This window comes from Chiloscyllium punctatum, chromosome 3, assembly GCF_047496795.1.
Source record: "Chiloscyllium punctatum isolate Juve2018m chromosome 3, sChiPun1.3, whole genome shotgun sequence".
Lineage (NCBI taxonomy): Eukaryota > Metazoa > Chordata > Chondrichthyes > Orectolobiformes > Hemiscylliidae > Chiloscyllium > Chiloscyllium punctatum.
The window spans coordinates 104,839,730-104,858,522 of NC_092741.1; the positions used below are offsets into that span (position 1 = coordinate 104,839,730).

At 43.4% G+C, this 18,793-nt stretch overlaps 1 protein-coding gene across 11 annotated transcripts in view; it reads right to left on the bottom strand.

The window, feature by feature from the left end:
• rims1a (regulating synaptic membrane exocytosis 1a) overlaps positions 1 to 18,793 on the bottom strand; it is an 879,579-nt gene that overhangs the window by 394,534 nt on the left and 466,252 nt on the right. For all 11 annotated transcript variants that reach the window (XM_072557828.1, XM_072557837.1, XM_072557845.1 and 8 more), the window contains one exon: positions 9,188 to 10,029. In XM_072557828.1, coding sequence (XP_072413929.1) covers positions 9,188 to 10,029 — 842 coding nt within the window. The remainder of the gene's footprint in view (positions 1 to 9,187; positions 10,030 to 18,793) is intronic.

Here is an 18,793-nt window from a genome sequence, read left to right on the forward strand (position 1 = left end):
GGAGCTTTGGACAGAGGTGAAAGGGGAGCTTTACACCTTTGTGGCAGCAAGGAAAGGTGCCGAGAGTGGAGGGTGGGTTGCTGGGGTGGGCGGGTGGACCTAAACAAGGGAGTCACGAGGGAATGGTCTCTGTGGAATGCTGACAGGGGTGGGGGAGTGAAATATATCTCTAGTAGTCGGGTCTGATTGTAAGTGGCAGAAATGGTGAAAGATAATGCACTGTATCCAGAGATTAGTTGGGTGTAAGATGAGGATTGAGGGGTTCTATCCTTGTTTTTTTTAGAGAGATGGGGTTCAATGGTGGAAGTGCAGGAAGAGAAGGAGATGCACTGGAGGGCATTGATGCTTACATGGGAGGGGAAATTGTGCTCCTTGATATTGGAGGCCACCTGGGACATCCTAGAGTGTAATTGCTCCTCCTGGGAGCAGATACAGCAGAGGTGGAGGAATTGGGAGTAAGGGATAGCATTCTTACAGGAGTGGTGGTGGGAAGAGGTATAGTCCAGGTTCTTGTGGGAATCGGTAGGTTTGAACTAGATGTTGAGTCAGTCACCAGTGATGGAGAAAGAGAGGTCCAGGAAGTGGAGGGAGGTATCTGAGATGGTCCAGGTCAATTTGAGGTCAGGATGAAAAGTGCTTGTGAAGTTGATGAACTGTTCAACTCCTCATAGCACCAATACAGTCATCGATGTAGTGAAGGAAGATGGGGGACTGGATAGGCTAAGTTAGTTTTTCTTGGAGCAGAGGAGGTTGAAAAGATATGTGATTGTGGTACATTAAAGTGACAGGCATAGACAGGGTAAACGTGTAGAAAGATTGCAAAGAGTTGCTGTGTATTGGACCATAAAAATATCTAAATGGAGATGCTGAGCTCCATGTTTTTAATTCTAAAAATAACTCCAGACACAAAGTTAGAAACAAAAAGACATAAAAATGGTTTTTGACTTGGTTTGATTATTGGCTCTGCTGCAAACCTATTTATGTTACTTTACAGCCAGCCATCCCTCCAAAGAAATTAAAGTTTTCAAGTAAAAGGACTATGAGTTATATACTGTTCAACTCCAGTGTCTCATACACTGTACAAGACTGATGCCCCAGTTGGGTACTCACAGACAGCAATGATTACAAAATTCATAGAGAGATCTTGGGGCTCACAATCTCCTGTTATCACTCACAACCGAGGATGGCACATTGGAATACTGCTGCCTCACTGCACTAGGGTCCCAGATTTGATTCTACCTTTGGGTGACTGTCTGTGTGGAATTTGCAAGTCCTCCATGTGTATGTGTGGGTTTTGTCTAGGTTAACCTTTTCCTCCCACAGTACAAAGATGTGCAGATTAGATGGATTGGCCATGCGTCAAAAGATGTGGTGCTGGAAGAGCACAGCCAGTCAGGAAGCACGCAAGGAGCAGGCGAGTTGAGATTTTGAGCATAAGCTCTTCATCAGAACTCCAGCATCTGCAGTCCTCACTTTATCCATGCTGTATTAACCCTAATGTCCAGGGATGTGTAGGCTAGGTGGATTTACCATGGTAAATACAGTGTTGTGGGGTTGGGGTTGGGGTTGGGGAGTGGGAAGGATGAATCTAGGTGGGATTCTCTTTGGAGGGTCAGTGCAGACTCCTTGAATCAAATGGCCTCTATCTGCACTGTAAGGATTCTTTAATTCTATTCTATGATTTCGATTTGGAGAATCATCAGCATTTTCAAGCTTATTACTGAAAAAAACACAAGTTATTTTGAAGTAAATACAATATATCTTTGTGGATCTGAGATCGGAGAAAGTGTGGACAGCAGATGCTGGACCAACTAGGAGAAAGTTATTTCCTGATGAAGGGCTTATACTTGAAATGTCAATTCTCCTGTTCCTCGGGTGCTGCCTCACCTGCTGTGCTTTTCCAGCAACACACACTCGACCCTGAATCTGAGATAGACAGACCAATAATAAGAGCTGATAACCTTGAGACAAAAAAATACGAGACCATATCAAGACATTTCAGCAGTGTTAGACTGTATTTTGGGTGAGTACAGGTCAAGAAAACCAATATATGGGCTATTACCCTAGCACAGAAGCCACTTGCTTGTTACCTGTTGTTGAAGACCGAAAGTTGGAAATGATGAATGTTGTAGTAGTTTAAAAAAATAAAAATTAATCCATATTCCTTACTCCTAATCTTTGAATGAGTGATAACCCACAGGTTAATTTCACCAGTTACATCACCAATTATTGATAAAAAGAAGCAATAATGCTTCTTGGAAAGAATGTACACCCCTTCAAAATGTTTTCTCATATATAAAGATGCATATTAGCTTTGCACTGAACATAAATGATCATCAGAGCATAAAGTGTATACGTCTTAAATAGAGCTTATTATATTAATTATTTTTTGAATGATGAGAAGATTCTCATAAAAAGGTAAAATTCATGTTTACATTAATAATGTGAAAAGGAAAACCTTCTGAGCCAATTGATGATTTTGAAGTATAGTTAATTTGGATCTGTAGGAAAATGTATCTGTGAACCTGCTGTTGTGAGGTTCTAAAAAGTAGCAATAAGACAATCAACAAATTGATCTGTTTCAGGTGGTATTGTCAAGGGAAAATGTTGACGAGCATCCCATCAGAACTACCCTGCTCCTTTTGAAATATCATCGCAAAGTCAATCTAGACAGCACAACACAGAAGAATTCCATAGTGTCCTGGCATCTTTCAGACCCACTCCTACAGGTAGATACAGCCTCCATTTAATCCATCTCCTGAAAGATGGCCTTCTTTAATAATAAAGAACTCCCTCAATAATGCAATGTACATGCTACAATTAAGCCAATACTGATACATGTAACTTCTGACTTGACCGTTCAAAGCCTAGTTGCACTTTTACAGAATGAGGAAGCACAAAAGGAAAACATTTAGTTCTTTATGCCCTTGCTGACTGTGTGAAATAATTATCTAATTCCTTTCCACATGGCCTGTACATTTCTTCACTTTAAATATTTGTCAAATTCCCATTTTGAAAGTTATAATTGAACTTGCTGTCACACACACTCACATGGTACATGTTAGATCAGAGAAATACACTGCATTTTCCCCCAAGTTGTCAAATTGCCAACTTTTTTTTGCTAATCATCTTAATCAGCATCTCATGGCTTTCTGCCACTAGAATCCGTTTCACTTAGTTACTCAATTAGTGTTTCTTGAATTCAACATGCCCAAGTAATTGCAATACAACTCTGCTTCTTTCAAAACTGCAATATGAAAAGCCGCATTTTTTTCATTTTTTGGAACAGTGATTAATGAAAAAACAGAAGGGTTTTGCAACTTGAAAATTGTATAGCATATCGTTGAGCTGTACAATAGAATATTGCTTTTTGGAGGCAGAGAAAGGGAGAATTTGAGACTGGAGAGCACTAAGTGAAGAAAATTGTGCTTGGCAACAGCCTTTGATTATTTGAGATGCACAGTATTAAATGCTATCAGTGGTGCTGGAAAAGCGCAGCAGTTCAGGCAGCATCCGAGGAGCAATAAGATCGACTTTTCGGGCAAAAGCCCTTCCCGAACAGCTGTGCTTTTCCAGCACCATTAATCCAGAATCTGGTTTCCAGCATCTGCAGTCATTGTTTTTACCTAAATGCTATCAGTGCCAACTGCAATAGAGCCTGCAGACAATAGCAACCATTTCTTTCTCTCTCTCTCTCTCTCTCTCTCTCTCTGTATGCAGAAATGGCAGAAAATCCATTAAAGCTTAAAAGAAAGGATTGATCAAAAGACCAAAGTTCACTTGATCAACCACTGATTTGAAGGATGACTGCCATGTCATGGACAATAACATCTCATCATTACAAACGTAAAAAGAATTACGAAAAATTGAAATTGAAAACCTTTTGTCAAGAAATGATATTAATAGTTACAAAACCAAGCTGTATAAATGGAGTTAAAATGCAGATCTGTTCTAATCAGGCTCCAGGAACTGAATTTGCAAGTCCTCCATGTGTATGTGTGGGTTTTGTCCAGGTTAACCTTTTCCTCCTACAGTACAAAGATGTGCAGATTAGATGGATTGGCCATGTGTCAAAAGATGTGGTGCTCTGTTATTACTGTTCTTATGATCTACCAACAATGCAGGGGTTAGAACTATTTGCCAGATTTCATCTTTACTGAAAGAGTAATATATTGAAAATGGAAAGAAAAATAACTTTCAATCTTGTGGTTTGAAAATTTCATCTTAGGAATTTTGTTACCAAATCCCGGGGAGAGCTGCCTTCTTGAACTGCTGCAATCCACCTGCTGTGGATTGCTCCATAATGCTATTAGTAATTCCAGGATGTTGACCCAGCGACAGTGAAAGAATGAGGATATATTTCCAAGTGAGGATGGTCAGTAGATTGTAGGGGAACTTGAACATGACATGTTTCCATATATCTGCTGCTCTTGTCTTTCTAGTTGGAAGTGGTCATGAGTTTGGAAGGTGCTGTCTCAGGATCTTTGGTGAATATCCGCAGTGCATCTTGTGGATAGTGTACACTGCTGCTACTGAGAATTGGTGGTGGAAAAAGTGGATGCTTGTGCTTGTAGTGCTAATCAAGTGGGCTGCTTTGTCCTGGATGGTGTCAAGCTTCTTGAAAATTGCTAAAGCTGCACTCATCCAAGTAAGTGGGGAGTAAGCCATCACACCTAACTTGTGCCTGGTTTTGCACAGGTTTTGCAGCGTCAAGAGGTGAGTTTCTTGCCACAGTATTCCTAGTCTCTGATCTGCTCTTTTAGCCACTGCATTTATGTGGTGATTCCCGTTGAGTTTCTGATCAATGATAACTCTCAAGATGTTGATAGTGGGGGATTCACTTATGGTAATTTAGTAATCACTATTGAATATGAAGGGGCAGTGGTTAGGTTGACTCTTGTTGGAGATGGTCATAGCCTTGCATTTGTGTGGCACAAATGTTACTTGCCACTTTTCAGCCTGGATATTGTCCAGATGTTGTTGCATTTGGACACAGACTGCTTCAGTGTCTGTGGAGTGCAAATGGTGCTGAACATTGTGCAAACGGTGCTGAACATTGTGCAAACATCTCTACATCTAACCTTATGACTGAGGGAAGGTCATTGATAAAGCAGCTGAAGATGGTTGAGCCTAGGACACCACCCTGAGGAACTCTTGCAGAGATGTCTTGGAGCTGAGATGACTGACCTCCAACATCCACAACCATTTTCCTTTTGTGTCAGGTATGAATCTAACCAGTAGCGAGTTTTCTCCATGAAACCCATTGATTTTAGTTTTGCTAGAGCTCCATAATGCCAAACTTAGTCAAATGCAGTCTTGCTATCAAGGGCTGTCACTCTCACCTCACTTCTGGAATTCAGGTCTTCTGTCAATGTTTGAACTAATGTTGTAATGATGTCTAGATCTGAGTGTCCTGCAGAACCCAAACTGTGCCTCACTGAGCAGGTTATTGCTGAACAGGAGCTGCTTGATAGCCCTGTTGATGACATCTTTCATCACCTTTACTGATGATCAACAGTAGACTGATGGAAAGGTAAATGGCTGGGTTGGATTTGTTCTGTCTTTTATGTACAGGACATACGTGGGCAATTTTTCACATTGTGGAAGTAACTGTTTGTGGAAGTCAGTGTTGTAACTGTACTGGAACAAATTGGCTAGGGGAGGGGCATGGTCTTCAATGCTATTGCCAGAATATTGTCAGGGCCATCAGCCTTTGCAGTATCCAGTGCCTACAATCATTTCTTGATATCATGTACAGTGAATCAAATTGGCTGAAGAATGACATCTGTAATGCTGGGGGATCAATGGAGGAGGCCGAAATGGCTCATCCACTTGGCACATCTGGCTGAAGATTGCTGCAAAAGCTTCAGCCTTATATTTTGCACTGATGTACTGGGGCTCTTTCATCATTGAGGATGGGGATGTTTGTGGAGCCTTCTCCTCCAGTATCTTATTTAATTATCCACCACCATTCATGACTGGATATGGCAGGACTGCAGAGCTGAGATCTGATCCTTTGGTTGTGGCATTGCTTACCTCTGTCTGTCACTTCTGCTTCTGCTTCGATATGCACGTAGCCCTGTTTCACCAAGTTGGCACCTCATCTTCAGATATGCCTAGTGCTGCTCCTTGCATGCCTTCCTGCATTCTTCATTGAATCAAGGTTGATCTCCTTGCTTGATGGGAATAGCGGAGTGGGGGATATGCCAGTCTGTGAGGTTACACATTGTGTTATAGTACAATTCTGCTGCTGTTGATGGCCAACAGCACCTCATGGATGCCCGATCTTGAGTTGCTAGATCTGTTCAAAGTCTGTTCCATTTAGCACAGTAATAATGCCCCACAATATGGTGTGACACGGTGGCTCAGTGGTTAGCACTGCTGCCTCACAGCGCCAGGGTCCCAGATTCGATTCCAGCCTTGGGTGACTGTGTGGAGTTTGCACATTCTCCTCGTGTCTGCGTGGGTTTCCACCGGGTGCTCCGGTTTCCTCCCACAGTCCAAAGATGTGCAGGCCAGGTGAATTGGCCACACTAAACTGCCCAAAGTTTTAGGCGCATTAGTCAGCGGGAAATAGGTCTGAGTGGGCTACTCTTCGGAGGGTCAGTGTGGACTGGTTGGGCCAAAGGGCCAGTTTCCACATTGTAGAGAATTTAGTTTAAACATGATGAAGGTTATTCTCAATGTGAAGGTGGGAGTTCATCTGCGCAAGGACTGTGCTGTAGATGCTCTTACTGATGATGTCATGGACAGATGCATCTGCAAATTCTTCAGGGTGAGGTTAAGCATGTTTTTCCCTCTTACTGGTTCCCTCACCACCTGCCTCAGACCCAGTCTAGCAGTTATGTCCTTTAGCACCAGAGCAGCTTGATCAATAGTACTACTGCTGAGCCATGCTTGGTGGTGGACATTGAAATCCCCATCCAGCGTACACTTTGTTCCCTTGCCATGCTCAGTGCTTCCATTTAAGTGTTGTTCAACATGGAAGAGTACCAATTCATCAGCTGAGGGAGGATGGTACATGATAATCAACAGGAGGTTTCCTTGCCAGGGTTTAACTTGAAGCCACGAGATGTCATGGAGTTGGGCGTCAATGTTGACGACTCTCAGGGCGACACCATCTCTACTGCATCTGTCCTGCTGGTGAGACAGGACATATCCAGGGAGGGTGATGGTGGTGTCTGTAACATTGTCTGTAAGGTATGATTCCAGAAGTATGACTGTCAGGGTGTTGGCTTGAATAGTGAGTGACAGCTCTCCCAATTGTGGTACTAGCCTGCAGATGTTAATGAGGAGGACTTTGCAGGATCAACAGGGATGTTTACCATTTCCTGTGCCAAGATCGATGCTTGGTTATCCGTCCAGTTTCATTTCTTTGTGACCTTGTAGCAATTAGTGCAACTGAATGGCTGGTTGGGCCATTTCAGAGGGCAATTGAGAGTCAACCACATTGTTGTCAGTCTGGAGTCACATGTAGGCCAGACCAGGTGAGGATGGCAGCTTTCTTTCCCTGAAGAACCAGATGGGTTTTCTGACAACTGACATGGTCACCAGTAGATTCTTAGTTCTAGGTTGTTTGAAAAATTGAATTCAAGTTCCACCAACTACCGTGGTTTGATTCAAACCCAGGTCGCCACTGGGTTGCAGACCCAGTCTAGCAGCTATGTCTTTTACGACCTGAGCAACTTGATCATTAGTCCTGCTGATGAGCCATTTCTGGTGGTGGACACTGAAATCCCCCTCCAGAGTATATTTTGTGTCCTTGCCATCCTCTCTAAGTGTTGTTCAACATGGAGGAGTACCAATTCAGCAGCTGAGAGAGAACAGTATGCCATTACCAACAGGGGGTTTTCTTAATCACATTTAACCTGAAACCATGACACTTCATGGGGTCAGGAGCCATGAGGTCTCCCAGGGCAACTCCCTTCTGATTGTATAGGAGTGTGTGGCCACATCTGCTGGGTCTGTCCTTCGGGTGGGAGAGGACATATTCAGGGATGGTAATGGTGGTGTCTCACAGAATCATGTCTGACAGACAATGTTAGGCTATTACTTGTCTAGTCTGTTCGACAGCTCTCCAAATGTTGGCACTTGCCCACAGATGCTAGTAAGGAGGACGTTGCAGGTTGACAGGGTTGTTTCTGCGGTCATATTTTCTGCTGCCTTGATCGTTGTCAGGTGATCCATCTTATTTCATTTCTTCGAGACTTTGTTGTGATTGGTACAACTGAATGGCTTGCTAGGCCATTTCAGAGGGCAACTGAGCATCAACCATATTCTTGTGGGTCTGGTGTCATGTGTCAGCCAGACCAGGTGAGAATGGCAGATTTCCTTCCCTGAAGGGCATGAGTGAACCATACAGATATTTCTGACAATCGACGTGGTCATCAGTGGATTCCAGATTTTTAAAACAAAAAATGAATTCAAGTTCCACCAACTGCTGTGATTCCCCAGAACAAATCTGGATTAATTATCTTGTGATAATACCACATCATCCTGATGTTTGTTCCCCAGTGTTAATCCCAGTACTCATGCCTGTCTATCTATCCCTGTGTTTATCCTGATGTCTCTGTCCTAAGTATTACATTTTAATTTGTTCCTAGGTTGTGAGCATTGCCTTTAGTGCCCATTCCTAATTGTTGAGAGTTAAATGCATTGCTGTGGTTCTGAATTACGTGTAGACTAGACTGGGAAAAAATGGTAGATTATTTACCTAAAGAACATTAGTGAACCAGATGGGTTTTTACAACAATTGACAGTGATTATATATCTACCATTTTTCTTATTTTCTTTCACTTTTTTATTAAATTCAAATTTCACCATCTGATATGGTGGGATTCCAAGTTTAATCAGCAGCACGTGGCTCTGGATCACCAGTTATATTACCATTATGCCATTGCAATTATTTATGTTGGTTTATCTATGTCACTGTTCATCCCAGTTTTTGTGCCAGTGTTGATTTCCATTTATCTGTCCCAGTATTTACCTTGGCTTCATCTCACCTAGTTTAGTTATCCAACTGTTTAACTCCAAATGTTTATCCTGATTTATCAACCTCAGTATTTGTCACAGTATATTTGCTACCATTGATGGAATGAGATTTTTCCTGGCATCCAGGTTTGATTTCATGACTACATATATATTCACAGAGGTAATATTAAAGCTGATAGAAAGTGTCAACCCTTACCTTTCTCACTAACACTTTCACTTTCAATTTCCACATCTTCACAGCTAGTGTATTCTGGGGTAGATGCTCCTTCTTCCTCAGAGCTACTGACTGACATTTGTCTTTTTTTTCCGACCTTTTTCATTCGATGTGGTTTTGGTGGAGGTGGTCGAATGGATTCTGACTGGTCTGAACTGAGTGAATCATTCCTCAGCATGGTTTCATTCCTCTCTCGCTTTGTTCGAACCACAGCAGAGCTGGGATCCAGGTGCTTGTGGGCATCATAATCCTTCACCTCCAAGTGTTCTGCAGGAACTGAGCTCCTCTTCGATATTGGCGGGCTCTGACTGGACAAATGCAGCTGTCTTGAAACCGTTGTTTGTACATCTGCAGCCTTCTCGATAGGGTGTTTCCGTTCTTGAGTCCCCAGTTGAGTCCTTCTTGGCAAGAGGTCCTCCACTCCCTGACCTTCCTCTGCATCAGTTTGAAGTACAGATACATCGCTGTGCCTTCTTTCATGCCGTGCTCTTGACACTTTAGCATGCATACGCATCTGTTGTTCCTCCAGTTGAGGTTTAACAGGACACCTTGCCAGGTTAGGGTCACTCTTATATTGATTCTGATACTCCTCCTCAATCTTTTGTTTTACCTCATCTGCTATTGTTTCCCCCTCTATTTTCACATCCATGTCCTGATAGTCTTGCGAACGACCTTTCTCTAAGCGCCGACTTTCTTGCTGCTCCCTATGATGCTCTCGTTTATCAGCTGGCCTGTCACCTTGCTGAGAGGATGGCTTTGGTCCGTGTTTCCGTTCACCCTTGAGTCCTTTTCCATTCTGTTCTGAAACCAATGAACTCTTCTTCCTGTGAAGAAAATCATTAACAATGTGTCATTATTTTGCACCAAGTGTTCGCTTTTATAGTAAAGTTGGGACTGTAAAAGGCGAAATAAAGTCAATAACAAGCAAAACACGCTAGTGATGTGGGTACTTTTGATAATAATGCCAATGTGAGAAACTATGGGAAATCAAGTTAATATTAAAATATCAATCAATTCAATTTTTTGAAGCAAAACCAATAATTCCCACAAAGCCATGGAAGTAAAGACCAACATTTATTGTCCTTCCCAAATTGCCTAGTGGCTATTGCAGAGGGCAGTTAAGTGTCGTTGGTCTGTAGTCATATGTAGGCTCGACCAGGTAAGGATAATAGATTTATATTTGTGAAGGACTTCAGAGAACCAGATATGCTTTTATCATTTCATGGTTACCATCAGTGAGACGAACATTCAATTTCAGATTCTTGAACTGAATTTAAATTCGACCAACTGCCATGGTGAGATTCAAACCCATGTCGCCAGAGTATTAACCTGGGTCTCTGTGGGGTGCATTCTCCAAAATGGAAAGAATTATAGAATAGAATCTCTAGAGTGTGGAAACAGGCCTTTCAGCCCAACAAGTCCACACTGACCCTCTGAAAAGTAACCCACCCAAACCCACTCTCCTATAATTATCCCTGATGTCACCCCGTTTGGACGGCATTGTGGTTATCACTGCTGCCTCACAGAACCAGGGACACAGGTTCGATTCCAGTCTCAGGTGACTGTATGTATGGAGTTTGAACATTCTCCCTGTGTCTGTGTGGGTCTCCTCTGGGTGCCCCGGTTTCCTCCTATAGTGAAAAGATGCGCAGGTTGGGTGAATTTGCTATGCTAAATTGCCTGCAGTTTTCAGGGGTGTGAAGTGAGGTGCATTAGTCAGGGGTAAATGGAGAATAGCAGGGTAGGGGAATGGCTCACCCTTTGGAGGGTCAGTATGGACTTGTTGGGCCCTACCCTACTCACCTAACCTGCACTTCTTTGGATTGTGGGAGGAAACTGGAGGAAACCTGCACAGATATGGGGAGAATGTACAAACTCCATACAGAAAGTCGCCCAAGGCTGGAATTGAACCTGGGTCCCTGGTGTTGTGAGGCAACAGTGCTAACCACTGAGCCATCTTGCTGGGCTTTGGGGAGGGAACATGCAAGTGGACCAGACATCTGTACACAAACAGGTGAGTGTAGGGAGCAGGTGAGTCTCAATCAACAGGTGGAAGGAGAAGGTCTCCTAATCAGATCAGGAGTGAAGTAGGGCTACACCCCCTCTCCAGCCTTGTTTGTAATTTGTGCGGAACCTTTTGAGTCCATCATCTGGAAGGATACCAGCCAGAAAAGGATGACTATCTCAGGCAGAGGGGACCTGTGCATCCAAGCCTCTCTGCACATGAAGGTCACTGCCATTTTGAACTCTGATGCATTGTCATGAGCACCTGTAACCAGTTCGATCTGGCTTTGTGAGTCAAGTTGAATTGAGGGAAGAACAAGGAACTGGGATGACCAATCTCCTTCACGGCCAGTCTAGATTACCAGAGGGTGTTGGGAATACTGTTCAGAGGAGACCGTGTGCCAAAGCTTGGAAAGAGCATATCATCAGCGTAAGACAGAAACTAGGCATATGGGAGCACTGCTCCCTCTTTATTGGAAGTTAAAATCCTGGTCATCAAGTGTGAGGCAGTCTCTGTGTTGCAGTACACGGCACTGCAGGAGTCATCCAAGCCATCTTCCACTTTGTCTGGAGGTCAAAGATGGACTGCGTCCACAGGGTCACCCCATACAAAGATCTGGGTGTATACATGTGTGAGGCTTCACCTAACAAAGGAGCAGCACTCCGAAAGCTTGTGATTTCAAATAATCCTGGTGTTGCGTGACTTCTGACTGTCCATTCCAGTCCAACACCTACAGTTCCACATTATGACTACCTTGGCATTGTGGAGGATGGGCTGGCCAAGAAACATAATGCTCCAGTTATCATCTATTCCTTGTGAAACAATTTAGAAAAGAAAACGCCTTTGACCACAATTTCATCAGGCAGTGGTCAACACATAACATCGTCAAGACTATGTAGGAAAAGGAGAGAGTTGATCCTGTCAATGGTTCCCTGAGTAGACTATGAAAGTTGTTTGGCATAACTTTCCAACAAGCAACCAAGGCATACCTTGGCGGTTGGTGAGAAGTACACTACCCATCAGATCTCTCATGTATGCGCAGACTCTTTTTGCCACCACATGCTGCCCTCAAAGTGGCTTTTGTGGTGTAGCAACTCTCACATCTCCTTCTGGAATGTGCCTTTGCAAAGAAGGTCTGGAGAGAGATGCAAATTGAAACTAAATGGCTTTTTGATGCACGAGTCTGTATTCCACAGGCTGCCCTTTGGGATGCACACTGAGACAAACATCAACTGTGCGCGGAGTACCATCAATTCTGTGAAAGTCTGTGCAAAACGTCTTGGTCTTTCTGTGCAAAGAGCTGACCTTGACTGATAGTGCAGATTGTCACATTCGAAGGTGCAGGACTATATACTGAGGGATGCACTAAAGCTTGTGGCAGCTGCCACCAAAGGTGCAGTGGGGAAAGACCATCATCTAAAATCTTTCAGACGAACTTATAACAATGGTCTGTAAGTTTCAAGATACCCTCATAGCATTAATGTGAATGTAAATAGTTTCATGTTTAGAAAGTAGCATTTTTGATGCAACTGGATTGAAGCTCTAATGAAGCTGTGATTGGTTGCTGATCTTGGTGGGGGTGTGCAGACACATCCACCATGGGATCCTTGATTCTCAACTGATCACATGAGAAGGGCCTGATTCCAGAGGGCCTTCATGCAAGAGGCAATGTGAGCCATGCTATGACTCTCCAGGTGACAGGCAAACCCCAAAATCCTGCATTAAATCCTCCATAAATACTGTCGTTGTATTGGTGGGAAGCTAGAACTAATTCAGAATCCAGTTGTGATCTAATAGTGCAGTCTTGAAGGACTAACTACAATTCTCCATTCCTATTAATCCCAAAGACAGATGATTAGACCAATGGTCATATAGATTTGTACACAATGAAACCCAGTAGACTTGCTCCCACCAGCTCACCGTAATCTTGCTGCGTGCTGATCTCAAGCCCCCACTACGACTATGTATGCTTGTAATTGCTGTTAGTGGACAGGTTGGTGAGCATCTGTGACCAGATTGGCCTGAGAAGCCGAAATAATTGTGGTGAGAGGGAGCCTATACATCTGAGCTGACCGATCCTTTGCCCTTTAACTATCAAGTCAGACAATCCAAAAGTACTTGTGATGTGGTTTCAAAAGGGTTATAGTGTGCACTAAGATGAAACAAAAGCCAAGCATAAAGGAATGCCTCTCTGGGCAAGGTATTTGTAGGTCTGGTCCATTCCCTAAACTTGAGTTATGGCTTTCTTTGACGATCACAAATGAACTATGTTCCAAGGGAAACAATGTACAAATTCTAGACAAATGGGAAATAAACATACACTAGCCAAATTTGCCCTTATGCTGATTGGCAAATTGGCTTAGGCAACAGTCTGACAGGATATCTGAAACTGGCACAGATAGACTGTAAATCAAATGGCTGAATGTCTCACTGCCAGAATTTTTCAACAATCGCCAACACATAGCTCAGCCCTTCCTGTCAGCTTCTTCAACAGCACTGGAGACACCCCTCTCCGCCCATTCCCTTCAAAATGGCTGCAGAGATAAACAGACTGTCAACTTATGCACTAAAGATGGGAAGGTGGTAGTGGATGGTTGTTATTTGGACTGGAGACCTGTGACCAGCAGTGTTCCACAAGGGTCCACTTTTCTTTGACATTTATATAAATGATTTGGATGAAAATTTAGGAGACATGGTTTGTAAATTAGTGGTATCATGGACAGTGAAGAAGGCTATCTACGATTACAAACAGATCAGATTCAATTGGATCAATGGCCTGACGAATGGCAGATGGAGTTTAATTGGGATAAATGTGAGATTTTGGTGGTTCATATGTAGAATGAATTGCTAGTGGAACCGGTAGATGCAGGTACAGTTAGAACATTTGAAAGACATTTGAATGAATAAAAGGTTGGAGGGATAAAATATGGAGGCATGGGATTGAGGGTGATTTCGCGGTTTGGATCAGAAATTGGCTAGCTGAAAGAAGACAGAAGGTAGTGGTTGATGGGAAATAATTATCCTGAAGTTGTTACTAGTGGGGTACCTCAAGGATCTGTTTTCGGTCCACTGTTGTTTGTCATTTGTATAAATGATCTGGATGAGGGTATAGAAGGATGGGTGAGTATATTTGCAGATGACACTAAGGTCAGTAGAATTGTGAGCAGTAATGAAGGATGTTGTAGGTTACAGAGAGACATAGATAAGCTGCAGAGCTGGGCTGAGAGGTGGCAAATGGAGATTAATGCAAAAAAGTGTGAGGCAATTCACTTTGAAAGAAGTAACCGGAATGCAGAGTACTGGGCTAATGGTAAAATTCCTGGTAGTGTAGATGAGCAGAAAGATATCGGTTTCCAGGTACAGAGATCCTTGAAAGTTGCCAACCAGGTAGATACGGACGCTAAGAAAGCATACGGTGTGTTAGCTTTAATTGGTCGAGGGATTAATTTTGAAATCTTGTGATCATGTTGCAGCTGTCCAAAATTCTGATGCGGCCACATTTGGAGTATTGTGTACTGTTCTGGTCACCGCATTATAGGAAGGCTCTGGAAGCTTTTGGGAAGGGTTCAGAGGAGATTTACTGGGACGTTGCCTGGTATGGAGGGAAGGTCTTACGAGGAAAGGCTGACAAACCTGAGGTTGTTTTTGTTAGAGAGAAAAAGGTTGAGAGGTGACTTAATTGAGACACATAAGATAATCAGAGGGTTCGATAGATTGGACTGTGAGAGCTTTTTTCCTCGGATGGTGATGGCTAGCACGAGGGGACATAGCTTTATAGTTGAAGGGTGATAGATATAGGATAGATCAGAGTCGTAGGGGCATGGAACACACTACCTGCAACTGCAGTAGACTTGCCAAAGTTTAAGGGCATTTAAACGATCATTGGATAGGCATGTAGATGAGAATGGAATAGTGTAGGTTAGATGAGCTTCAGATTGGTTACACAGGTCAGTCCAACATAGAGGGTCAAAAAGCCTGTACTGTGCTGTAATGTTCTATGTTCTGTATGGGCCAAAAGCAGGCAAGTGCGAATAGTTTGCTTTGGGAACAATGTCAGCGTGGACTGGTTGGACGAAAGAGTCTGTTTCTGAGGCTCTGTGATTGTGCCTCAGAAAGAAATCTGGAGAGGGATGCAATGGATTTTGTCAAGGTTCATCCTGAGCAGTTCCATGGTATAATGTTCTGTGTTCTGTGGGCTTTTCTAGGGACACACTATACACCCAGAAGCTAATAACAGAGAAAAACCCATTGGCCTGTATGTTTGTCATCCAATGAACACTACAAATATTAACTGTAATTGCAAATGTAGTGAGTTAGAAACAGCATTTGAAGAAATGGTCTGTACTTTATGCTAAATCAACTTTGAACAGTCATGTAATTTATTTTTATAAATAATCTGAATAAAGGAGAAGGCGATGGCCTGGAGATATTATCGCTCGACTATTAAACCTCACACCCAGGTAATGCTCTGGGTACCCAGGTGCAAATCCCACCAAGGCCGAGAGGAATTTGAAATCCATTTTAAAAACCTGGAATTAAGAATCTAATGATAACCATTGTCCATTGCCGGAAAAACCCATCTGGTTCAGTAATGTCCTTAAATGAAATGAAATTTGCCATTCGCACCTGGTCTGGCTGACATGTGACACTACACCCACAAGAATGTGGTTGACTCTCAATTTCCCTCTAGCAAGTTATACCAGTTGCTATAAAGTCTCAAAGAACTGACATGAAATGGATGACCTTCGGCACTGGAAAAGGCGACAATAGAAACAGCCCATCGGCCCTGCAAAGTCCTCCTTACTAATATTTGGAGGCAAATGCGAAAATTTGGAGAGCTGTCTTGACAGACGAGTCAAGTAACAGCCTGACATAGTCATGCTCATGGAATCATACCTTACAATGGCGCAGATACCACTATCACCATCCCTGGATATGTCCTGTCCCACAGTCCTCATCATTGACTTCCAACCCCGTGAAGTCTCATGGCTATATATGTTAAACTCGGGTAAGGGAATCTTCTGCTGACTTTTTTTTCAGATTAGATTACTTACAGTGTGGAAGCAGGCCCCCTGGCCAAACAAGTCCACATCGACCCTCTGAAGAGCAACCCACCCAGATCCATTCCCCTACATTTACCCCTTCACCTACCACTACGGGCAATTTAGCATGGCCAATCCGCCTAACCTGCACATCTTTGTGACTTTTCTCCATCTGAATCGGTACTCCTCTATGTTCAACATTTAGAGGAAGCACTGAGGATGGCAAGGGCATAAAATATACTCAATGTCCACCACCAAGAGTGGATCATCAGCAATATTACTAATCAAGCAAGTCAGGTCTTAAAGGACATAGCTGGTAGATTCGGTCAGTGGCAGATGGTGAGGGAATTGACAGGAAGGGAAAATATATTTGACTTCATCCTTAGCAATCTACCAGCTGCAGATGCATCTGTCCATGACAGTATCAGTAAGAGTGACCATTGTACAGTCCTTGGGGAGAAGAAGGCCCACCTTCACATTGAAAATTACCTCCATAGTGTTGTGTGGAAACATCATTGCTAAATGGGACAGACTTCGAACAGACATAGCAACTCAAGACTGGGCATCAATGAGGCATTGTGGGCCGTCAACAGCAGCAGAATTGTACTCCAGTACAATCTGTAACCTCATGGCCCAGCATATCCCCCACTCAACCATTATCATCAAGCCAGGGTTGAATGGAGAGTGCAGGAGGACATGCCAGGAGAAGCACCAGACATACCTGAAGATGAGTTGTCAGTCTGGTGAAGCCACCAAAGAGGACTACTTGCATGCCAAACAGCATAAGCAGCAATTGATATATAGAGCTATGTGATCCACAACCAACAGATCATATCTAAGCATTGCAGTCATGTAATATATAGTCGTGAATGGAGGTGGACGATTAAACAACTCACTAGAGGAAGAGGAGGCTCTACAAATATCTCCATTCTCAATGATGCCAAAGTCTAGCATATCACAGCAACCTTCAGCCAAAAGTACCGAGTGGATGATCCATCTCAGCCTCCTCCAGTGGTCCCCAGCATTACAAATACTAGTCTTCAGCCAAATCGATTCATTCCATGTGAAATCAAGAAACAACTGGAGGTACTGGATACTGTAGATGCTACTGGCTCTGACAACATTCCAGCAATAATTTGAAAGACTTGTGCTCACCTAGTCAGGCTGGTCCATACAGATACAACACTGGCACCTGCCTGACAATGTGGAAAATTGTCCAAGTGCATCCTGGACGTAAAAAGTAGGATAAATCCAACCCAGGCAATTACCGCCCATCAGACTACTCTCAATGATCAGTAAACTGATGGAAGGTGTCATCAATAATGCTATTAAGCAGTATCTGCTCAGCAATAATCTGCTCAGTGATGCCCAGTTTGGGTTCCGCCAGGACAACTCTGCTCCGGACCTTATTACAGCCTTGGTTCAAACATGGACAAAAGAGATAAATTCCAGAAGTAAGGTGAGAGTGACTTAACATCACTCTCTTAACACCAAGGCTGCATTTGATTAAGAGTGGCATTAAGGAACTGTACAATGATTAGAGTCATATGTGACACATATGACTCTGTGGAAGATGGTTGTGGTTGTTGGAGGTCAGTCATCTCAGCTCCAAGAGACCTTTGCAGGAGATCCTCAGGGTCGTGTCTGAGGCCCAACCATACTCAGCTGCTTCATCAATGACTTGCCCTCCATCATAAGGTCAGAAGTGGGATTTGTGCACTGATGATTGCACAATGTTCAGCACTATTCATGATTCCTCAGACACTGAAGCAGTCCATGTCCAAATGCAGCAGGATCTGAACAACATCCAGGCTTGGGCTGACAAGTGGCAAGTAAAATTTGCACCACACAAATGTCAGACTGAGACAATCATCAATAATAGATATTTTAACTACCGCCTATTGACATTCAATTATGTTACCATCAATGAATGTCCCACTATCAACATTCTAATGGTCATCATGGACCAGAAACTCAACAGACTTACGGGGGTGGCACGGTGGCTCAGTGGTTAGCACTGCTGCTTCACAGCATCAGGGGCCCAGGTTTGATTTCTGCCTTGGGTGACTGTGTGGAGTTTGCACGTTCTCCCAGTGTCTGCATGGGTTTCCTCTTGGTGCTCTGGTTTCCTCCCACAGTCCAAAGATGTGCAGGTCAGGTGAATTGGCCATGGTAAATTGCCCATAGGGTTAGGTGCATTAGTCAGAGGGAAATGGGTCTGAGTGGGTTACTCTTCAAAGAGGGTTGGTGTGGACTGGTTGGCCAGAAGGGCCTGTTTCCACACTGTACATAATCAAATCAAATCATATAAACACAATAGCTACAAGAGCAGGTAAGAGGCTAGGAATACTATGGTGAGTAACTCACATCCTAATTTGCTAAAGCCATTTCTACCATCTACAAGGCACAAAATAGAAATGTGATGCAATCCTCCCACAGGTCTGGATGAGTGTGCCCCAACAACACTCAAGGTTAACAGCATCCAGGTCAAAGCAGCCCATTTGTTTGGCACTCCATCCACAAGCATCCGTTCCCTCCACC